Source organism: Pinus tabuliformis, chromosome 1_1, assembly GCF_031772625.1.
Source record: "Pinus tabuliformis cultivar Carrire ecotype Pingquan chromosome 1_1, CPIR1, whole genome shotgun sequence".
Classification (NCBI taxonomy): domain Eukaryota; kingdom Viridiplantae; phylum Streptophyta; class Pinopsida; order Pinales; family Pinaceae; genus Pinus; species Pinus tabuliformis.
Window position 1 is genome coordinate 960256504 of NC_142297.1, and position 24300 is coordinate 960280803.

The 24300-nt window shown below is 41.2% G+C and overlaps 1 protein-coding gene across 1 annotated transcript in view; it reads left to right on the forward strand.

The window, feature by feature from the left end:
* LOC149217674 (zinc finger CCCH domain-containing protein 28-like) overlaps positions 1 to 24300 on the forward strand; it is a 258614-nt gene that overhangs the window by 210231 nt on the left and 24083 nt on the right. The window contains exon 10 of the mRNA XM_089391401.1: positions 2932 to 2942. Coding sequence (XP_089247527.1) covers positions 2932 to 2942 — 11 coding nt within the window. The remainder of the gene's footprint in view (positions 1 to 2931; positions 2943 to 24300) is intronic.

Consider the following 24300-nt stretch of genomic DNA (forward strand, 5'->3'; position numbering starts at 1 on the left):
GTTTAGACTTACGAACTCCATTAAAAATATTAATTATTTTAATATCTCCCAAACTGGTTAGAATCTGTCCAAACCATTTCTGGGTCTTGGAGATCTCATGTGCTTTAGCCTTTCCACCAATTTTCATGGCTAGAGCACATCCGATGCTACCCCAAATCAACATCAATAAGTAACTTCAATAAGAGAAACTTACGAAAGGGTTTTCCTCTTTAAGAGAGAGAGGTTTTGGCCTTGGCAGAGAGCCAACATCTGTGTTCTTGTTTTTATGTTTTTGGTAGCAGTTTGATGAAACACACACAATAATAATAAGAAGAATATCAAGATAAGATTATTGTAAAAGTGCTTCACAAATTGTTATCAAGTGAAAAAGAATCACACTACACCTAATTGCCCTAGATTCTTCAACATGGAATCAGAGCTAAGGTGACACATCAAGGAAAGGGCATTTCAAGAACACTCATAAGGAAGGACATCTACAAAAGTTGAAGCATCAAGCCAAGAAGTCTCTATCACATCAACGACAAGAAGGTCTATCATCTATCATTCATCAGGGGAACCTAGAAGATGAACCTTACATAAAGGCACCTACAAAGAAGAGCAGATCTAAGAGGGACTGACATCAAGTCACAAATCATCAAGCAAGTCTCATCATCAGGCAAGCCCACTTGGAGAAAACATCTTGAGGAACATCAAGATTCAAGCCATCAAGACTTCAAGGAGAAAAGAAGTCAACTACATTTCAAAATCTATCAAGTAAGTATATGTCCCCTTTTGAATATACATCGATGTCTTTTTGCAAGGAAAGCAACAAATTGGTAGGTACAATTAACTTTCTTGCATGGAAGAAGAGGACTGATCTACTTCTCAAGGAGAATGAACTTCTAGAACATGTCAAAGGGAATATCACCATCCCTGCTAAGGAACAAACCCAAGCCTTAGCCAAGTACAATAAGGGCGAGACAAGAGCTCAAAGAATTCTAATAGAATCTATCAAGGACTCTCTCATTCCTTATGTCTCCAAATTTGTGACATAAAAAGAAATTTATGATAAACTAGTAAAGCTATTCTCAGTATCCACAACCGGAGAAGTGATAGCTCTAAGAAATGAATTGTACAAGATGAAGATATCAAAGGAAGGAATAGCTCCCTACTTCATGAAGATCTTTGAGATGAGGGATTAACTTCAAGACCTTGGTGAAGTCATGTCTGACAAAGAAATGACAACTACAGTACTCAATCCTCTACTTGAGGATTGGGGCAACTTCACATCAAGCATATATGCCAAGAAGGAAGCAACCACACTCAATGAAATGTGGTCTTTATGCAAGATAGAGGAAACCAAACCTAAAGCAAAGGAAGATGTGGGATCAATGGAGCAAGCATTTGCCACCATGGCCAAGAGAAAGGGAAAATTTGGCAAATTTGGTCAACGAAGAACAAACAACAAAGATATGTCCAAAATCCAATGCTATGGATGCCAAGAATATGGACACTACAAAAGGAATTGTCCTAAGCTTAAGAAGGACAACAACAACAAAAGAAAGAGGGAAAAAGTTCACATGACTCAAGAGGTGAAAGAAGAAGAAAAGAAGCAAAAGAAGGAAGATCCTCTGGATCTCTACTATGACTATAGCAAACTCTTTACTTAGTCTTCTTTCAAGGTTTTGAGTAGGATAGGAGCATGTAGGAATAAAATAAAAATTGCAAGGCTAGAAACATCTTCTAGAATCTAGAAGCATGAAGTACATAGAGTTCTAGATACTCATGTAGAAGTAGCATTTATAATGAGAACAAAATGCACAGTTAGAAATATCTTCTAGAATATAGGAGCATGGTAGATATAACTCAAGATATTCATGTAGAAGGAGCATTCCTAGTATAGGACCTCATCCACGATGAAAGAAAATTGATCATGATTAAGAATCTTAGAAGACCTCCATCATCAAAAGAAAAGAAACATTTGCAAGGCAAGGGTCTTTAAGATCCTATGATGGAGTCTTCAAAAGGAGATTCATAAACAAAAGCAGATGTCTCATTAGGAATCTCATTCATGAGATTCAAGAAAATGATGATATGAAGGCAAGCTAAGATGAAGCAAGAAGGGCCACACCACGAACAATCAAATAAATCTAAGATGATCAAAGAAGAATCAAGATGAGGTGTGTATGCATCAAAGTTATGTCATGTTATCATATGTGTATTGTTGAAGTCATGGGAATAGTTCTATGAAATGAACAAGTATGAAAGAATTTCTTTCACCATGCTCGAAGGCATGTAATACAATGCAATAAAGGTCAACAAAAGGATATGCTCACATAAGGAGTATAAGATTGTTGACTAAGAAGCAAGAAGAAATGCTGACTAGTCTAGGAAGCAAGCTATGAAGTGCTCTCACAAGGAGCATAAGGTGGTTGACCAATCTATCCAAGAAGAAGCACATGAAGAAAGAGATCAAGCATGTGAAGAACACCATGATCACAAAGAATCACTATCTGACTAGGAACCATTGAAGATATCTCCCAAAAGAAGATAGGACAACTCGACAAAGGAAGGAAGGAACCTTGACACCTATGAAGGCCTTGGAGATATGAAAGGTATAGATCACTGATTCTACACTACAAAGATGTGATGAAGAAGCCATCCAGTAAAAGCAAAACAATGTTGAAGCAATATTGAGATGAAGTCATGAAGGGATACTAGGTCAAAACATGGGAACAAGCAAGCTCAACGAAGCATCCATGAGAAGAGTATTCCGAAGAATGGACAAGATGACAGAGGAGTAGCTAGATAACAAGAGATTCTGATATATGACAAGAAAACCACTTTCCACAAAGGAAGCAATGACATGATAAACCAGGAAGGAAAGTGATCGATGGATGGTGCCCTACCAAAAGGAAGTTCGAACCAAGACTTCATGACATCAAAGGAAAGAAGAAGATCAAGTAGCTGAAGGACCCACGAAGAAGAAGTTGTTGATGAATGGACAAGTCCTTAGCTAAGAGGGAGTTATAACAAGTTCCCAATTGCAAAGGAACTTGGACAAGTACCTAGTTGGAGGATACTTGAGCATGTCTTCCTCAATTGAGAGGAAGTGATAGACACAACATTCTTGTCTTCACTTGGGAAGAAAGAATGGGAGGATTGGGTAATCATTTGGCATCTGATACTCTTTGAGGATGTGTAGGGCATCCAAGACAAGAGTAGGCAAGAGGACCGATATTCTTTGAGGGATGGGAATCCAAGACAAGAATAGTCCTAGAAGGTCATACTCAGTGAACACCCGGGTGGGTATGTACCTTGAGAGACAATGACTAAGGTGTCTATAAGTCATTGGTCTCGCAAACATTGTGCTTTGATCTATTGAGAGATAGAGCTGTCAGCCAAGGCCTTGTTGTGGAAACAATGTTGGTTATTATGATGCTATAACAGATGGATTGCAAATCCGGTTTCTCTTATGTAAATTCTTCAAGATTGAAACATATCCAAACACCTTGTAATGTTGTATGAATACCTCCCTAGTTAAGAGGGAGTGTTGAAGAAAGTGTAACTAGGTTCGGTCTTCATAAATGTATCTTTGATATTTGTATTTATTCAAGAAAAGAGAAATTATTTTTATGATATTTGTCAATGAGTTTCTTGCTCATTGAATTAGGTCAAGCACATGTTTAAGTGCTTCTAGGAAGTCAAAGAGTCAATGTATTTATGTAAGACCCTTTGAGGGCATGTTACACTATGTATAAAATAGTATAAAGGTCAAAGGAATACCTCCAAGCAAAGTCCAAGTCCTCTCCATGTAGCAACGTCCTCCAAATGAAGCAAAACAAAGAAAATAATGAAGAAATAGACAAGTCGGGCTAGGGACAACAAGTTGGCCTCAAGTCGGCCTAAAGGAGGGACAATCCTCTATATATTGAGGTTGTCCTCTCACTCTCAACATCCATCAATCAAGCTCTGAAATTAGCGAAGGTAGAAGTCGAGGAAAGTGAAGGTAGAAGGCAAGTCTAAGGGTCTCCAAGACAAGCAAAGAAAGGAGGAAGAAGACTGAAGTATAGAGGACTGTTTCTAGGGCTAGAAACAATCACATGTGCGAAGAAAAGGAAGGCAAGTCTGTGGCATAACAACAGCTAGAAAACAGTTCATGAATTATCATTGTTTGGGTGAGAAATCAAGTCTACAAGGCCTCCCAAGTCTAGCGAAGGAGTCTCTCTCTCTAGCGAAGGAAAAGAGCCCTAATTCTCTAGGGTTCCTACCACACGTGGAAAAACTAGGGCTGTTGTTTAGTTACATCAGTTTGCAGACCTATCTCAAGAAGAACCTCGTTGGATCAAGGGAAGGGTGTCTTCATAAGTGAAGATCATCTCTAAGTAAAGAAGAAGGATATATCATTAGCAAGGGCTATCTCTAGACAAAGATCGAAGGAGGACGAAGTGCTAGGAAGCAAAGTGCTGGAAGGAGGAAGTGTATGTGCTGAGAACAAAGTGCTGAATAGAGGAAATATTTGACTTGTGCTTGGAGGACATCCTAGTCAAGGGGCTAGGGTTTGGCATTGATCAATAAGAAGCTTCAATAAGAGAAACTTACCAAAGGTTTTTCCTCTCTAAGAGAGAGAGGTTTTGGCCTTGGCAAAGCGCCAACATCTATGTTCTTGTCTTTATGTTTTTGGTAGCAGTTTGATGAAACATGTACACTAATAATAAGAAGAAGATCAAGATAAGATAATTGTAAAAGTGCTTCACAAATTGTTATCAAGTGAAGAAGAATCACACTACACCTAATTGCCCTAGATTCTTCAACAGTAGCCTCATACCTTATGAGGGTATCGCAAATAAGAGATCAAATACAAGAACTAGGAGAAATAATGTATGATAAAGAGATGACCATCGTTGTGCTCAATGCACTACTTGATGAATGGGCAACTTTGTATCAAGCATCTATGGAAAGAAGGAAGCCACTCCGTTCAGTGAACTTTGGTCATTATGCAAAATTGAATAAACTAGGTTAAAGGCAAAGAGCGATGTGGATCAAAAGAGCAAGTTCAAGCATACACTGCCATGGCTAGGAGGAAAGGGAAGTTTGGAAAGTTTGATCCTTGGAAAAAGAAGAAGATTGATATGTCAAAGATATAATGCTACGAGTGTAATGAATATGGGCAGTTTAAAAGAAATTTTCCTAAAATCAAGAAGGACAACAAGTAGAGAAATGAAAGAAATGAATCTCATGCTACCAAAGAAGTGGAAGAATCAGAAAAGAAGAAATCAGAGGAGGAAGTGAAAGATCTCTACTATGATTGCGATAACCTCATTCACTTAGTTCTTTTTAGTTATAGAAGATGATAGAAAGTATCACAAGTATGATGGGATGTGTTGATTTGGGGTAGCATCGGATGTGCTCTAGCCTGAAAATTGATGGAGAGGCTAAAGCACATAAGATCTCCAAGACCCAAAAATGGTTTGGGCAAATTCTTCGCGGTTTAGGAGATATTAAAATAACTAATATTTTTAATGGAGTTCCTAAGTCTAAACTTAGGGAAAATAAAATATTAATGGGTATTAATATAAAACTGGGTTAGAAGGTTCCAAAAGACATGGATCAAGCCAAATCTAATCTTAGCTGTTGATTAGAGATGCAATCTCGACCGTTGAAGAACCAACAGGCAAAGCATAAGAAGAGGCTCGAGGGTCAGTTGGAGAACACACCAGAGTGATCAGTCAATCGATTTACTAGAGTGGGGTTGCTAAGTAAAGTCGAATCAGTGATCAGCAACGAGGGGCAGTGAGTACTGGACAGAGGCAGAGATAGTGCTGAGAGACCATCACAGAGGCAGAGAGGCAGACACAGAAGCTAGAGCAGGCCACGCAGATCCCAGCAGAGACAACACAGAAGCTAGAGGGCTTGCGTCATCCATGCAGAAGGCAACAGGAGTGACGTAGAGGGTCCCAGAGGCTGTGCAGTGCCTCAGAGGGCTGACGCAGAGGGTTCTGAGGCTGACGCAGAGGCCAGGAGGGCTGACGCAGTGCTTCAGTGGTGTTGGAGAGGGTTTTGTGGGGCAGGTTTTCTGAATACCTGCTTCCGAATAGAGAGGTATTACTGCCGGTTATTTTTCTCTGTCGGGTGAGCCAGTTTGGCACCTAGTTGTACTCAAGGATATACTGCATAATAATATAACCGCTGCACCGGTTTTCTTGCATTGGGTTTTTCCGAGGACGAGTTGTCCAAAAATAACGGTGTCACTTGTGTGTTTGCTATTTCTTTCAGTTGTTGATCTGTAGATGGTTGAGACTGTATTGTGTTTATTTCGATGTTTATATGTTTAAATAACTTGTTTGTAATTAACAAGTAGGAGAAATAAACCAGAAGAATACAGATAAAATTTCTAACGGATAGACTTAGAAATTTCAACATGGTATCAGAGCGTGGTTGTAGATCACAGGAGAGCTGAAGGCATCAACTGGAGCAGAGCATTTGCAGTAGAAACAGTGGTCCCGAGTGACAGAAATTGTTCCTTGCAGAGAGAGGCCAGCGCAGAGGTTGAGAAGAGCAGAAAAAGGCTCACGCAGAACCACGCAGAGATCAGGAGGGTTGACGCAATTGGCTGAGGGAGCATTTTTGTTAGTGTCGGGATTGCGCAGAGCCTAGAGGCTCAGTCCTTCAGTTGCTGGGGTATAGGAAGGTGTGGGCAATTTGCGGGAGTGAAGTTGGTGTGGTACTGTGGGTAGAACAATACCTAACATGGAAAAACCAAGGTAGAGGGAGTCGCTATCGGGGCGGATTTCTAGCCAAGGAATCCGGATTAGTGTTGCAGGTGCACAGAAGATCGGAGAGGTGCGACTTGACGATTGGCAGGAGGATTTCCAAAAGGGAAATCGAGACTCAGGGGGAGTCTAGTAGAGAACTTCCAGGTGGGAATTAGAGAGACTTGGCAGGATTCGAAGAGAGAACTTCCGGAGGGAAGTAGAGAGACTCGGAGGATTCAACAAGAAGAGCAAAGAGATGGTCATGAATGGATTCAGGGATCAGGACAGGCTGGACAGGGCATCCAACTTCGTGGTCTGGAAGGCCAACATCTTGTCCATTCTAGATAGACATCGCATCAAGGCCTTCGCCTTGAGAACAGTGGCGATCCCAGTTGACCTAGCTGATAATGAGAAGTACGAGGAGGCAATGGCCAAGGCAAAATGTATCATCCTTGATGGGGTCAAGGATCATGTGCTCCAACATATCGCTGAGAAGGAGACAACAAAGGAAATGTGGGATGCCTTGAAGACGTTGTACAAGCATACTTCCGTGTAGAGGAAAATGTTACTTGAGAATCAACTGTGGTCATACCAGATGTAGAAGGGGGAGCATATAGATCACTTCCTCGGGAGATTGAAGGAGATCCAAGACCAAATGAATTCCATAGGGGCCACACCGGATAGGAGTTGACAGTGAGGACCGCTCTAAACGCAGTCTCCGAGGATTGGGAGACATTTGTCCAAAGTATTCTGGGCAGGGAGAATCTTCCAGATTGGGAAGAATTGTGGGCGACTCTTCGCCAAGAAGAGATCAGACGGTTGAGCAAGACAGGAAGTAGAAGCAAAGGAGTGCAGATCAAGAAGGAAGAGGAAGAGGATACAACTCTGGCATCTGCGGGAAAGTAGGAGAAGAGGAAGAAAAAGGACCTCTCCAAGGTCAAGTGCTTCAACTATCGGGAACTGGGTCATTATGCGAACCAGTGTCCGAGGAAGAAGAACAAGGGAGAGGCGTTTGACTCTAAGGCAGCATCAACGAAGGGCCAAGGTGGAAAAGGAGGTAGAGGAGGATGACAATTGTGCCATGAGTGCTGATGTACCTCTAGAGAAGAGGTGGGGAGACATCGAGCTGTAGTCAGGAAGACTACAGGCGATGAGGGCCAGGATCCTTGAGGTACCCAACCTCTTGGATTGTACCTTGCGACGGGAGCTCCAAAGAGAGAGTAGCAAGATTGGCGGATGTCAGTAGAAACAGATGTGAATGAAGCGGTAGAGAGTGCTATAGTGCAGGAGTCCCCGTGCATCGCAGAGCTAGCAGGCTGTAGTAGTGCAAGAGGCACAAAGGAGGTTGCAACAGTGCAGAATGGCACAAGAAGGTTTGCAACGGTGTGAGAGGTAGGGAGTTATTGCAGAAGCGCAAAAGCAGTAGAGAGAGCACGTGATAGCGACAGAGGGAGCTTCAACATCGGGAGTGTTTCTAGCCTAATAGGGATGTCAGTAGTTGGGTGGATCAATTACTTACTTCTCAGTAACTGAGTTGCAGTGCAGTAGCACGATGCAGCATGATGAGAGGGGGTTGCAGTGCAGATGCAGTGTTGGGAGAAAGGACCAGCAACAACACGGATGCAGAGGGAGTTGCCGTACAGATGCAGCAGTGGCAGTGGCAGGGCCATGGGCAACAGTATAGGATGCAACAGTGCAGAGGATGTTGGGTAGGGAGGCCTAGCATCAACACAGGTACTGGTGCTGTATAATCAGAGTGATGCTCAGTGTGGAGTATTACTAGAGCACAGTCCTCGCTAAGAGGGAGTGTTCATTTAGGGTAGCATCGGATGTGCTTTAGCCATCAAAATTGGTGGAGAGGCTAAAACACATGAGATCTCCAAGACTTAGAAATGGTTTGGGTAGATTCTTCCCGGTTTAGGAGATATTAAAATAATTAATATTTTTAATGGAGTTCCTAAGTCTAAACTTGGGAAAAATAAAATATTAATGGGTATTAATATAAAACTGGGTTAGAAGGTTCCAAAAGACATGGATCAAGCCAAATCTAATCTTAGCCGTTGATTAGAGATGTAATCTCGGCCGTTGAAGGACCAACAAGAAAAGTATAAGAAGAGGCTTGAGGGTTAGTTGGAGAACACACCAGAGTGATCAGTCATTCGATTTACTAGAGCGGGGTTGCTAAGTAAAGTCGAATCTGTGATCAGCAGTGAGGGGCAATGAGTACTGGACAGAGAGGCAGAGAGGCAGACGCAGAAGCCAGAGCAGGTCACACAGAGCCCAGCAGAGACAACGCAAAGGCCAAAGGGCCTGCGTCATCCATGCAGAAGGCAGCAAGAGTGACGCAGAGGGTCCTAGAGGCTGCGTAGTGCCTTTGAGGGCTGACACAGAGGGTTTTGAGGCTAATGCAGTGCTTCAGTGGTGTTGGAGAGGGTTTCGTGGGGCAGGTTTTCTAAATACCTGCTTCCGAATAGAGAGGTATTACTGCCGGTTATTTTTCTCTGTCGGGTGAGCCAGTTTGGCACCCAGTTGTACTCAAGGATATACTGCATAATAATATAACCCTCAGAATTGCTGCACCGGTTTTCCCGCATTGGGTTTTTCCGGGGACGAGTTGTCCAAAAATAACGGTGTCACTTGTGTGTTTGCTATTTCTTTCAGCTGTTGATTTGTAGATGGTTGAGACTGTATTGTGTTTATTTTGATGTTTATATGTTTAAATAACTTGTTTGTAATTAACAAGTAGGAGAAATAAACCAGAAGAATACAGATAAAATTTCTAATGGATAGACTTAGAAATTTCAACAGGATGCATTATAACAAGATAGAGATGACATCATCATAGAAGCATGGAGGGATAGCTGAAGGAGAATGTCTACACAGTTATAACAGTCGTCATGATAGAAATGGAATCTCCATTGGAAGCATATAAGGACAACCGAAGTAGCAATATATATGGTTGGAGGAAAGTCATCTAGCAATATAGAAGATAAAGAAATCATCATACATCATCACCAATAGGAAGGAGCATTTGCAGAATGAGGATCATCAAGATCCTCCATTGGAATCTTCATTAGAAGGTTCAAGAAGAAGCAAGTGCCTTACAGATAGTCCACATTCCACCTTGTGTGGGATCTACTCGTAAGGTATGATCACCAAGATATGCAACATGTCAAGTTGTTTGAAGTACTTTCATCTTCAAGCAAGAGAAGGAAGCTGCTAGAAGGAAGTCTAGATGACCAAAAGGAGGAAGAGCTATGTATATATTTGATAGATAAAGTCATGTCATCATATAGTTGCAGAAAGAATGGTTGAATGCTCTATCTCATCAGCATGATTGAAGAAGAAGAAACTCTTCCATTAAGATGATGCATGATGGCACGAGCAACTGATAGTACGATGATATCCACCAAAGAAGCAAATTGCTGATGTTGGAAACAAGTCCCTAATTAAGAGGGATCCTTGGCAAGTTCCTCATTAAGAGGGAGCTTGGGTATATTCCTTTTATAGGAATGAGCATATCCTCCCTAGTTGAAAGGGAGAGATAGACACATCATTCTTGTCTTCATGTTATGAAGAAAGAATGGAGGATTGGGTAAGCATTTGAGACTGATTCCGATACTCTTTGAGGATGTGGTAGGGCATCTAATAGGCAAGAGTAGTCGTAGAGGAAATTCCTTGAGAATGTGTTATTCCAAGACAAGAATAGTCGTAAAATGACATACCTTGTGAATATTCGGATGGGGTATGTGCCTTAAGAGACAATGATGATGGTGTCTATCAATCATTGTCTCGCCAACATTGTGCTCTGATCTTGTAGAGAGATAGAGTTGTTAGTCAAGGCCTTGCTATGCGACAATGTTGGTTGATATGATGAGATGCATTGATATAAGATAAGAAGATAGCTTATGAGATGGCTTACCAATCTGACTCTTCATATGAGAATTCTTCAGTATGAAATGTCCAAGTACTTTGTATGAATTATGAATACCTCCCTAGTTAAGAGGGAGTCTTGAAATGTGTAACTAGGTTCGGTCTTCATAATGTCTATTATAATCATGATTTTATATATTTCATATTAAAGAGAAATTAAATTTATTATTTCCATTCTTGATGCATGGGTTTCATGTTCAAGATAAATTTATTTATAGGTCAAGTACTCATTGAGTGCTTCTAGGTTTGTCATAGAGTTATGAAGTCATAAGAGTCATTGTCATACATGTAAGACCCCTTTGGGCTTGTTGTATCTTGTAAAGAAAATTTTTGTATAGTTAAAAATGTCATAAAGAGTAAGACCATCTAAGACCTTGTCAAACAAGAGGCAACAAGTCGACCTACATAAGATAACAAGTTGGCCTCATGTAGGGCTATTCAACCTAGAAGAGAAGCCTATATATAAGAGACATCAACCTCACTTGAAGGCAATCCAATCATCACACAATAGTGAAAAAGAAGACGGCTAGAAGAAGGAAAGGAACAAAGTCTTTAAGCATTGTTTTTGGGCTATCATCACGTGCGAAGATTAGGGAAACATTACTACAACAAGAACGAATTTCAGAAAAAAAGCTGAGATAGGGCACCACAATGTCTACCTTGCAAGCTGAGTTCCCAAGAAGGAAGAACCAATTCAAGCGAAAGAAGAAGAGGGAAGAAATCACCATCTTTTCCCACACGTGCAAGAGTTAGGATTTTTGCAATAGTCAAAGTTGTTGGAGAAGTTGCTAGGGTTGAAGTTGTTGGAAGGAAAGCTCATCAAGAAAGAAGTTTGAATTGGTCTTGAAGGGGTCTTTGACAAGGGTCTTAGGTCTTGGAATTCATCATCTAAACATACTATGAGAAGAGAAGAATTCTTGTGGGTTTTCCTCTCAAGAGGAGAGGTTTTGGCCTTGGCTTGCAGCCTGCATTTTGTGTCCTCTTGCCTATTTGATCTTCATAGTTTGGTAGTTATTTGATGGTAAGAACTAAATAATAATCAAGTGAAAGAACAAGCTAATCAAGTTAAGTAAAAATACATCACAAGCAATTATCAAAGCAAGAGAAATCACCTATTCTAGCTGCCTCTAGATTTCTCAACATGGTATCAGAGCTAAGGTGACAACAAGAAGGAAAGGCAGCTTGAAGAAGATCATGAATTGAAGAAGCATACATAAGGGCCAAGCACAAGGTGTTCATCAAGAAGGAATGATCCACACATCACCTTGAAGGAAGGAATTAAGGAGCATCAAAGAGGACTACCCATCTCATCTCAAGGATCATATCATCTAGAAGAAGACCTCAAAAACCCTAGTTCATTCAAAGAAGGACTTTACACTTGAAGCATTCTTGTGAAGCTCACATATTCTACAATCATCATCCAAGGAAGCAGAAAGAAGCATTGCCATCATCATCAAAGGAATCAAGACTATCTCCCTCTCTTAAGAAGGAAGCACTGTCATCTTTGAAGAAAGAAGACATCTTCAAGAAAGAAATCATCATCAAGAAGGGATCTTCAATTATCAACATCATTAAGAAGGCATCAAGTTGAAGATATCATCTTTAAAAGGAGCATCTTCACTTGGCAAGTAAGTATTTTCTATTTATGTCTGAATTTGCTATCAAGGAGAGGAACAAACTGGTTGGGTCATCAAATTTCCTTACATGGAAAAAGAGGATAGATTTGATCCTTATAGAGAATGAAGTTATTGAATATGTTAAGGGTTCAATCTCCAAACCATCACAAGAGAAATATCAAGTACTATCGAAGTACATGAAAGGAGAAATAAGAGCTCAAAGAATCCTCATAGAATCAATCAAGCATTCTCTCATTCCTTGTGTAGCAAAGTTGGAGAAATCAAAAGAAGTCTATGATAAGTTGGTATAATTGTTTTCTGTAAGCACTGTAGGAGAAGTTATATCATTGAGAACCGAACTATGCAAGATGAAGGCATCAAAGGAAGAAGGGGTAGCCTCATACCTTATGAGGGTATCACAAATAAGAGATCAACTACAAGAACTAGGAGAAATAATGTCTGATAAAGAGATGACCACTGTTGTGCTCAATGCACTACCTGATGAATGGGGCAACTTTGTATCAAGCATCTATGTAAAGAAGGAAGCCACTCCATTCAGTGAACTTTGGTCATTATGCAAAATTGAAGACACTAGGTTAAAGGTAAAGAGCGATGTTGGATCAAAAGAGCAAGTTCAAGCATATGCTACCATGGCTAGGAGGAAAGGAAAGTTTGGAAAGTTTGATCCTTGGAAAGAGAAGACGATCGATATGTCAAAGATACAATGCTATGAGGATAATGAATATGGGCACTTTAAAAGGAATTTTCCTAAAGTCAAAAAGGACAACAAGTAGAGAAATAAAAGAAATGAAGCTCATGTTACCGAAGAAGTGGAAGAATCAGAAAAGAAGAAATCAAAGGAGGAAGTGAAAGATCTCTACTATGACTGAGATAATCTCCTTCACTTAGTTCTTTTCAGTTATAGAAGATGATAGAAAGCATCACAAGTATGATAGGATGCATTATAGCAAGATAGAGATGACATCATCATAGTGTTAAAAAACCGGAAAGGCAGAAAGAGTTTCTTATACTTGATAATTACTTGTGATGTTCTCGACTTCTTGTTAAGTTTTCTTTATATCTTCTTTCTTTAGTTCATCAAGCAATTACCAAAGTGAAAGCACATAAAACAATGGACACCAGATATAGGCACTATATTAGGGCAAAACCACCCTCAAGGGGAAAACCCAGTCAAAATCGTCTTCCTTTCAATAGTAAAACCTCAAATCGGCTAGCAAACAATTGATAAGTCGGCCTAAATGGAGGGACAGTCCTCTATTTATAGAGGTTGTCCACTCCAATACAACACATTCATTCAACTCTGAAATCCGCAAAGGAAAGGAGGAAAAAAGAGGAATGAAGGAAGCCGAAGTAAAGGGTGTCCACTCCAATACAACGCATTCATTCAGCTCTGAAATCCGCAAAGGAAAGGAGGCAAAATGAGGAACGAAGGAAGTCGAAGTAAAGGGTCTACTTGGGCAGCGAAGTAAGGAGGAAGAACAATGAAGTTTGAAAGACTATTTCTAGGGCAAACTGCAGTCACACATGCGAGAAAAGGAGGGATTTCTGTGGACATATCAACAACAGTATAACAATACCATACTTCTCATTGTTTGGGCTTGAAACTTAGGCCTATAAGGCCTCTCATTAGAGCGAAGAAGAGACTCTCACATATGAAGGATAAAGGAATAAAGAACACCACGAAACATCCCACACGTGCGATAATTTAGGGCTGTAGTGCTGCCACCTCAAGTCTGCCATATTACATGAAGAAGAAGCTCGATTGGTGAAGAGAAGAAAGGCATTATCCTATGTGAGAGGGTTCACCTAGGATCAAAGAGAAACACCTCTTCTAGAGCTAGCATAAGAGAACCTATCATTAAGGAGTAGGAGAACGAAGTGCCGGAAGAAGGAGGACGAAGTGCCGAGAATCAAAGTGTCGGAAGAAGTGCTGGGGTATAAGGTGTAGAAAGGAGGGAAGAATTGACATGTGCTTGGAGGATATTCTTGTCAGGGGTCTAGGGTTTGGCATTGACCAATAGAAGCTTCAATAAGAGAAATTCACGAAAGGGTTTTCCTCTCAAGAGAAGAGAGGTTTTGGCCCTGACAGAGAGCCAACATCTTGTGTTCTTGTTTTTATGTTTTGGTAGCAGTTTGATGAAGTACACACATATGCATTAATAATAATAAGAAGAAGATTAAGCTAACAAGAAAAGTAAAAAGACTCCACAAATGGTTATCAAGTAACAAAGAATCACACTACACCAGTTTGCCCTAGATTCTTCAACAACAACTTCCGACATCAGGCAGCTTCCGACATCAGGTGGTTTCTAGCACCAACAAAACTTGGAAGACTTCGATCTCCCAAACTAGGGCACGAAACAAAGAGAGAGAGGCATCGAAAATTCGTTTTTCTTCTCCTTAGACTCCACCCAACTCGCACTTCCTCCCCCTTCTTCTTCTATTTCGCACTTCTTTCGGCTTCAAGAGATATCAAACTTTCTTGTGAGAGAGCGTGTTCCAAATGAATTCGACTTGCTTCTATTTATAGGCTTCAAGGGAGGTTGAATTGATGTCCTTAGGCCGAATTGATCTCTTCTTGGCCGACTTGATGTGGAGGATACATAAATTACATTTGACTTAATACTTAACCTTTTACATGATTCAAAAGCCGAAGAAGAGTCTCTTTAAAAGTACAATGACTCTATTGACTCAGAATAAATCCTAGAAGTCCTCAATGGGGACTTTGACCTGTAACATGGTGACCCAAGCATGAAACCCATGCTTTAATAAGTCACAATAATAATAATAAAAAATATTTTCTTTATTCTTTTGACAAGTACATTACAAGATGACTCAAATACATTTAATGAAGACTGAACCTAGTTACATTTTCCAACACTCCCTCTTAACTAGGGAGGTATTCATCATATACAAGTACAAGGAAGATCTCAACTATATGAACCATGAAGAACTTTAGGCACCGCAATGCCATGGACTAGATTCCTGACTAGGGCAATCTATCCATTGGTCTCTCAACAATTTAGGCACTGCAATGCCATGAACTAGATTCCTGACCAGGGAAATCTATCCGAGTGGGAATAATATGGACTCAAACTTTCAGCCTCTCTAGGTACCATCAAGCTTACTTGCTAACCATCAACCCAAAGATCCAGGTGTGTATCCAAAAACAAAGCTCTATAATCAACACCACCTTTTCCAACTTCAGGACCTAGACATCAACACAAAGTGCCAGCCAGATGTCCTCCCAGGCAATGCTTCACTCACAAAGCCTCAACACTCCTAGATCCAGCAGATCAAGGATAACCAATCTCTCCCAATCAAACTGATTGGTAACCAACATGTTATCAACACCTTCGAGAGATTCACCTGTACAAACACAACCCCAATCAATAATATACTTTCATACAAACCTCTGGGGTTTTTCAGACAACTTGACGTTCCTTCTCAAATTTTCATAGTAAGACTATCAACCGAATCTCTGACAAAAGATTCCTCAATCATACACTTTGCTTTTCTACTTCCCATGCAGCAACATATCCTCTGAAATTCATTCTTCAATCAAAACCAAGCTATGCCCTCCCTCTCAATCAGGGAGCATCTCTTTATCCAGACTTCCTCTTCTTTTTTTTTAACAAAATCGGGTATTAGAATTACTTTTCAGAAAAAGGGGAGGGAGCAAGCTCCCATCACAAGATTTTTGGAGCCAACCACATCAAGAGAGAGGGCGAGAAGAAGGCACTCCCCCAATCAGCTGCTATCCCGATTTCATAAATTCCAAGTTTCCCTACTACAGATTGCTTATAAATTCTAACATATTGCTGTAGCAATACCTTACATTTACATTTCAGAATGCGAAATACTGCTTAGTTACAGTGCTTGAAGTACTAGAGCTGATACAAAATGAAAAACTGCAAGAGAGATCTATGATAAACTGAACTTAGGTTCTTCCTATTGCTGGTTCACAATGGGCTCTTTCTTGCTTTGTTTCGACTGCTTCTATCCCTTGTGACTGAGTTTTCCACAGTCCCGTTGGTGAGGATACATTTCAGAAATGTTATTGAGTTTTCCAGGTGAGCACACCTATTATTCAGAGACTCGATTTCTGCATTCTGATTGGAAAGTCGGCCAATTAGGAATGCATTTTTGGACTTTGACTGTTGTCAGATTCTTTAACAGTTTCCCTTAGCTAATCAATCATGAATTTATTAGCTCGATAGAAGACACATGTATCGTTCTTGGATGCATGCTCGAGGGGATCCATTTGCCCTGAGATGCAACAAAGAACCTTTGCAGATTTCCAACTGAGGTTAGAGTGAGAATGATACTTGGACAGAGAGAGGCGCAACTCAGAAAGCCTTGACAGAGAGAGGCGTAACTCAGAAAATCTTGACTGAGACAGGCACAAATGTTTTAGTCTTTAGCACGACTGTATTAGTCTCTGGTACGACAGAGAGAGGCACAATTTATGCTGGAGGGCAATCATACAGAGAGGCACAGGGGGGCCCAATACAATGGAGGCAACCCAACCACGTAAGGTAGAAGAAGGGAGAGCGCTCTGCAAATGCGAACCAAGGACACAATGCGAAGGGAGGGAAGGTAAGGCAGAGGAGGGAGTGGAGAAAAATGCAGGGGGAGGAGGAAATAAATAGAAAGGAGAGAGGGAAGGGAGCAGAAGGTGAGAGGAGGTCAGGAGTGGGTCACGGGAAAAATGAGAGGGAGGGGGATCTCTCACAGAGATGCGATCAATTAGATAGATTGTTATGGGGCAGAGAGCTGCTACGAGGAGGATTTGGGAAAGATTATGCAGATTGCATGAAATGAAAGGTGCAAATTTGAATGTGTACCAATCCCTAGTACAAGAACACTGATTTTGGATTGAGTGGGTAGACCAATGATTATGGTATTGGAAGAAAGCAAATTTCATTTTCAATCCACACTTCTCCTGGGGATCGTGCCACCACTTTATTTGCTTGATTATTTGCTATTTTATTGTTCTCCCTTAAGATATGCAGGAAGGTGGTTTGTCCCAATTCTTTTAACTGTTGTCTGATCCTGGTTATGATTTGGCCTAGCGCTGCGTTTTTCCATTTGGTCTTCTTAACCATTAATTGGATGAGGATGGAGGAATTGTCCAATATGACTGGATTCATTAATTTTTTTTTTTTAGGATTTTGGCTCCTAGAAGGAACCCATGTGCCTCTTGCCTTATTGTTTGAGACTGTGCCCAGTCCCCACTCAAAAGAGATGTTGTTTTGCTTGTTTTGTTCAAAGATAATGCCTCCTGCACCTGCCTTTCCCGGGTTTGATTTTGATGCTGTGTTGAAGAAAGGACATGGTTTGTTGAGTGCATTCAACCATAATATGAATTCTTCCTCCAAGCGAATTTTCTTGTTTTTGTTGGCCTCTTTTCTTTTAGGCGAATTTGGGAAATTTGGCTTGCTGTATGCGTAGATGATCCATGGTCTTTCTTCCTATTGTAGCTGGTTGAAGTCTATAGTTCTTGTTCCTTTGGCAGATGGGAATTCTATTACTAGCCCCCATGTTTTTGAGAGCACCTTGCTAAATGTTGGCTTAAAGTTATGGAAGATTTGATTGTTCCTTGCAAGCCAAATTTGCCAGTAGAGGAAGGAAGGTAAGATTATTCAGGATCTTTTGATGGTACTCTTATTTTTAAGAGAGTAAGGTTTCTTATCTTTCCAACGATTATGGTATTGGAAGAAAGAAAATTTCATTTTCAATCCACACTTCTCCTGGGGATCGTGCCACCGCTTTATGTGCTTGATTATCTGCTATTTTATTGTTTTCCCTTAAGATATGCACGAAGGTGGTTTGTTCGAATTCTTTTAACTGTTGTATGATCCTGGTTATGATTTGGCCCAATGCTGCGTTTTTCAATTTGGTCTTCTTGACCATTGATTGGATGAGGATGGAGGAATCGCCCAATATGACTGGATTCATTAAATTTCTTTTTTTTAGGATTTTGGCTCCCAGAAGGAACCCATATGCCTTTGCCTTATTGTTTGAGACCGTGCCCAATCCCCACTCAAAAGAGATGGTGTTTTGCTTGTCTTGTTCAAAGATAATGCCTCCTGCACTTGCTTTTCTCAGGTTTGATTTTGATGCTCCGTTGAAGAAAAGACATGGTTTGTTGAGTGCATTCAACCATAATATGAATTCTTCCTCCTTCAAGTGAATTTTCCAGTTTTTGTTGGCCTCTTTTCTTTTAGGCGAATTTGGCAATTTTGGCTTGCTGTCTGCATAGCTGATCCATGCTCTTTCTTCCTGTTGTAGCTGGTTGAAGTCTATAGTTCTTGTTCCTTTGGCTGATAGGAATTTTGTTGCTAGCCCCCATGTTTTTGAGAGCACCTTGCTAACTGCTGGCTTAGAGTTCTGGAAGATTTGATTGTTCCTTGCAAGCCAAATTTTCCAGCAGAGGAAGGAGGGTAAGCTTATCCAGAATCTTTTGATGGTACTCTTATTTTTAAGAGAGTAAGGGTACTTATCTTTCCATGCAACGTAGAAATCAGTGATGGGAAGAGATAGATTCACAACTATGTCCAATGGGCACACAAGAAGTTTCCAACAATCTCTTGCAAAATTACATTCAAGAAAGAGGTGTTGGATGTTCTCTTCTGCATTGAGACACATAGGGCATCAAGAAGGCCCAATGAGACCTTTTTTCTTGAGATTTTCAGCTGTAAGAATTTTCCCCTTTAAAAGTGTCCATATAAAATTTTTATTTTTGGGAGGCTTTCTATTTTCCATACCGATTTCCATGGAGACCAGTCAAGGTTCCCTTGATGTTCTTGCAATTTTAGATATCCAAATTTCACTGAGTAGTCCCCTCTAGATGGGTTCCAAATGAAAGAGTCTTGGATTCCTTGTTTGATTGGGGCTGCTCCTTTGAGGAGGGAGATTAGAGAGTCCCATTGATGTTTAAGATCTTGAGGGAAGTCTGGTGTCTTCCATTCTTTCCATGAGCTGTCATCTTGATCCCATTGTGATATTGACTCTAGTGTGCATAGCCCTTTTGAATTCATCCACCTCCTTATCCTTTGAACTTCTTGGTGACTGGATAATGGGGGCTTTCCCATTATACTATCGTTCCATATATTTATATCTCGACCATCACCTGGCAATCTTGATGTGTTATCCTTGATGAGGGGTAGAGCCTTTTTTATGAGTTTCCATATTTGGGAGCAGGGTCTTATTGGAGTTTTCCTTGAGAGAAAGGAGAATCGAGAGGCATTAAGATATTTGGATTCCAACACCTGCTTCCACAAACAGTTGTCCCTAGTGATGAATCTCCATACTATTTTTGCTCCAAAGGCCAAGTTCATCAATCCCGGAAGCCTAATTGAGAGTCCTCCTTTCTCATAGAGAGTTTTAACTTGTTCCCATTTTATGAGATTGAATTTTTTTGTCTCTGTTTTGCCTCCTTGCCAAAGGAAGCTTCTTACAATTAATTCGAGTTGCTTGTGCACGTTTTTCAGAGCTAGAATTGTAGCAAATTGGTAGAGGGGAAGAATTGCAAGGATTGGTTTGATTAGTATGACTCTCCCTAATCATTCGCCAAGTTTGTATTTTTTTTTCATTTTCTCTATATAGCCGGTCCATAGTTTTGCTTTCAGATTTTCTTTTGATACTGGCAAGCCCAGATAAAGGAAATGATTCCAATGTGCTTGGAGGGGAATATCAAGGATTTGCAATATTCTTTGAAGGGTACAGGAGGGTTTATTTGTTAAGTTATGGTATGTTCTATGCTTATAACAGTGTACTTCTTTTTCTTATTATATTCCACTGATTAGCAATCACATGTACATAAAGTAAAGTGCAGATAGAACATTAAACGATCGACAGAAAACAAGCCAAGACAAGAGACACAAGATGTGGCGGCTAGCCAGGGACAAACCCCACAATGTGTGGGGAAACCCTTTGATCAAATCTTCTTTTATCTTCAATAATTCAGCAGAGAGAAATAGTACAATAAATCTGATTCATATCAGCAGTAGCAAACCCTAGATCAGTAGCATCAGCATTAGCGACTTCATTATCAAACTAGGGCAGACCATATCTCATAAACCGACAGTCGGATTGACTTCATTCCACCACCAAAAGTTTCGGCTTCCAGAGGAGGTTCAGATGAACCTACAACGCAGTTCAGATGAGGAGATCTTCTAGGCCACGCAAGTCAATCTTTACTTCTGCAGTTGCAGCTTCAGTTTCAGCGGTTTCCGGCTTCAAACTAGGGCAGTCGATATCTTGCAAACCGGTCGTCGGATTGACTTCATTCCACCACCAAAAGTTGCGGCTTTCAAAGGAGGTTCAGATGAACCTATAGCGCAGTTCCAAAGAGGAGATCTTCTAGGCCACGCAAGTCAATCTTTGCTTCTGAAGTTGCAACTTCAGTTTCAGCAGTTTCCGGCTTCAAACTAGGGCAGTTGATATCTTGCAAACCGTTCGTCGGATTGACTTCATTCCACCACCAAAAGTTGCGGCTTTCAAAGGAGGTTCAGATGAACCTACAGCACAGTTCCAAAGAGGAGATCTTCTAGGCCACGCAAGTCAATCTTTACTTCTGCAGTTGCAGCTTCAGTTTCAGCAGTTTCCGGCTTCAAACTAGGGCAGTCGATATCTTGCAAACCGTTCGTCGGATTGACTTCATTCCACCACCAAAAGTTGCGGCTTTCAAAGGAGGTTCAGATGAACCTACAGCGCAGTTCCAAAGAGGAGATCTTCTAGGCCACGCAAGTCAATCTTTACTTCTGCAGTTGCAGCTTCAAATTCAACAGCTTCCGGCTTCACATGTGTGAGAGAGAGAGACCCATTTCAGCGCAGTAGAGAAGAGACTCATATCTGCGCAGTAGAGAGAGAGAGATGTGATGAGATGAGTGAGTCCAAATGAGGAAAAGTCCTCTTATATTTATACAAAACGTTGGTGGGTGAATAGATGTGACTGTTGGGCTTCTGAGCCTACATGAGTTGTAGGTCGGCTTGATAATAATTCCATAATCCAAATAAATTCATATCTCCATGAATACTTATCGGAATTGGATGATTTTTATATCAATCCTACACCTCTCGACGAGAGGAATCTAATAAAAATATTATTAGCCATGAATAAGATGACCCACATGAAGTTTTGCCCTGGTTGCCAATTTTAACACTCCCTCTCAACCATGGAGAACTTCATCTGCAATCTATCTATCGGTCGTTACTATTCATCCATCAAATGCACTGCCTTGTATAGCCTGACCCTTGCCCTGCTCTGCTCTATTTTGCCTGTTTTGCTTTGTCTTGTTCTGCCCTGCACTGATCTGTACTGTTTTGTTCTGTTCTGCTCTGCTCTTGCATTGCTCTGTTCTACTCTGCTTTTGTCCGAATTATGAAGAAGAAGAAATGATCGAGGATGTATCATACTGACTCAAAGTCAGTCTCAGAGTATGTACCACTGGTCCCAGACCAGTCTCAACCAACCCAAAGTCAGCGTCCTAGTGAGTACAACTCCAATGGTCCCAGACCAATGTCATCCTCCACTGACTCAAAGTCAGTCTCAGAGTATGTACCACTGATCCCAGACCAATCTCAACCAACCCGAAGTCAGCGTCATAGTATGGTATAACTCCTACCACTGGTCCCAGACCAGTATCATTGATCCCAGATCAATGGAGGTCATCCTAGCGTAGGGAGTACGGTAGTTACAACGATGCGTCCATCGGTACTACTATGGTCCCTAACTTCATTTCCCTGCTCATTGATCAGATGAGAGGTACTTCCCATGAGTCCTAGACTGCATGGGTAGGATGCCTCGACAGGAGAACTAATCAATCCTGTCCTCACAGGAGAACACATCAATCCTGCTACAATCGCCATGGAGAACACATCAATCCAGGCTTCACAAGAGAACTAATCATCCTGCTACACAGGAGAGCGAATCATCCTGTTCCACAAGAGAGCGAATCATCTTGTCCCACAAGAGAGCGAATCATCTTGTTCCAGTGTGCACCACCAGGGGAGGGTGAGTCAACCTGTGGTCGTATGTTGCTCCAGTAATAACCGCAAGCCCTCAGAGCTCCCAGAGCTCAATGTATGCAACATGCGGGACCCCTGTACAAGGGTTTCTTACCGACTCCAAGTCGTTTGGGAAAATCACAGATGAGATCTTTCCTCGGGGCTTTGACAAGGTGTATCAACCTGTACATCATCTTAATGCGATGGAGCCTCCTTGCTCATCAACTTACCATATCCAAGATGATGTCTATCTGTTGGAGCAATCGACGAATACGGGATTCCTCAATAATCGAATCCCACCTCTGGTTGTTATAGAGAATCACAGTGGTATCCAATGTAAATCCAAACAGCTCTCTGAAGAGCTTTCGCAACCAGACTACCTCACACGAGGTTATGCTAGCAACAATATATCCTGCTTCGGCGGTGCTCAAAGCCACCGACTTCTGCTTCCTGCTCATCAAGGATATCGAAGCAAATCCCAAGGTGAAACAGCACCCGGAAGTGCTCTTACGGTCCACCACACTGCCTGCCCAATCAACATCAGTATATCCAAGTAGTCTCACATCTCCGGTGGTGTATCTTAATCCATGAGAGATTGTGTCCTGAAGACATCTCAGAAGATTCCTGGCATCAATCCAGTGAGGCTCAACCAAATATGAGCTCACAATGCTAACTGCAAAGAATATGTTTGGACGGAGGTTCACCAAGAACATCAATGCGAATGAGTTTATGAAACTCAGAGGCATTTCCCAAATCTGGTTCGACATCACTACCATATAACTTCTGAAAGTTAAGATCCTCGAGGTAGTCATAGGCTTGCAGTCCATCATACCAAATCTTTCCAATATCTTTACCACATATTTCCCTTGAGATAGGAAAATTTCCCTTGGCTTCTGCCATACTTCAAGTCCTAGGAAGTAGTGCATCAGTCCTAGGTCTTTCATTTCAAATTTAGAGGCCAGCTCCCTCTTACATTTGTGAATGAGAGGGTCTGCACCTGTTAGAAAGAGGTCATCCACATACAACACCAGTATGAGAGGCTTGTCATCTTCAACTTTAAAGTAAAGGTTAGGATCGGCTTCACTCCTAGTGAATCCTAGCTTCATCAAGTAGCTATCGATCCTCTCATACCATGCTCGGGGTGCTTGCTTCAGCCCATAGAGAGCTTTCTTCAACCTGCATACATGAGATTTTCGATCATAAATCTCAAATCCTTCGGGTTGCTCCACGTAGACCTCTTCTTTGATTGAGCCATGCAAGAACGCAGTCTTGACATCCATCTGATGTAGGTTCCATCCTTGTGAAGCGGCAAGGGCTATGATCGAGCGGATGGTCGTATATCTGGCAACAGGTGCAAATATCTCATCATAGTCTATACCTTCCTTTTGGGAGAAACCTCGAGCAACAAAACGAGCCTTATACTTTTCCGTGCTTCCATCTGCTGCATGCTTTATCTTGTAAAGCCATTTGGAAGTAACAACAGTCTTGTCCTGGGGTCTGGGAACTACTTCTCAAACATCATTCTTTATGATAGACTCATATTCTTCGGTCATAGCATCCTTCCATACTTGATGCTTGACGGCATCTGAGAATGACGAAGGCTCATTTTGTATGATCGTGCTCATGATGGTCAGGTATCCTTGATACCTATTAAGTTTCTTACTTTGACGGAAGGTTCCTCAGGGTGCAGCATGTCCTTCAGCATCATCAAGTAACCCCCTAAGCCATGAAGGCCTCTTCCTAGAAGAGGAAGGCTCATATGGAGGAGGATCAATCGGATCCATGGGTTCTTCTACATCAGGCATTGATTCATCATCCTTTTCTTTCGGTTCCCTGGTGTCAGCTTCTTGAGAGCTCCTCAATGTTGGAAGATTGATCACCTTGCTGAGAGCCATATCTTCGTCAAAGGTGACATCATGACTAATTATGACTTCCCTTTGACCGGCTACATAGATTCTATAGCCTTTAGTATTTTCACCATA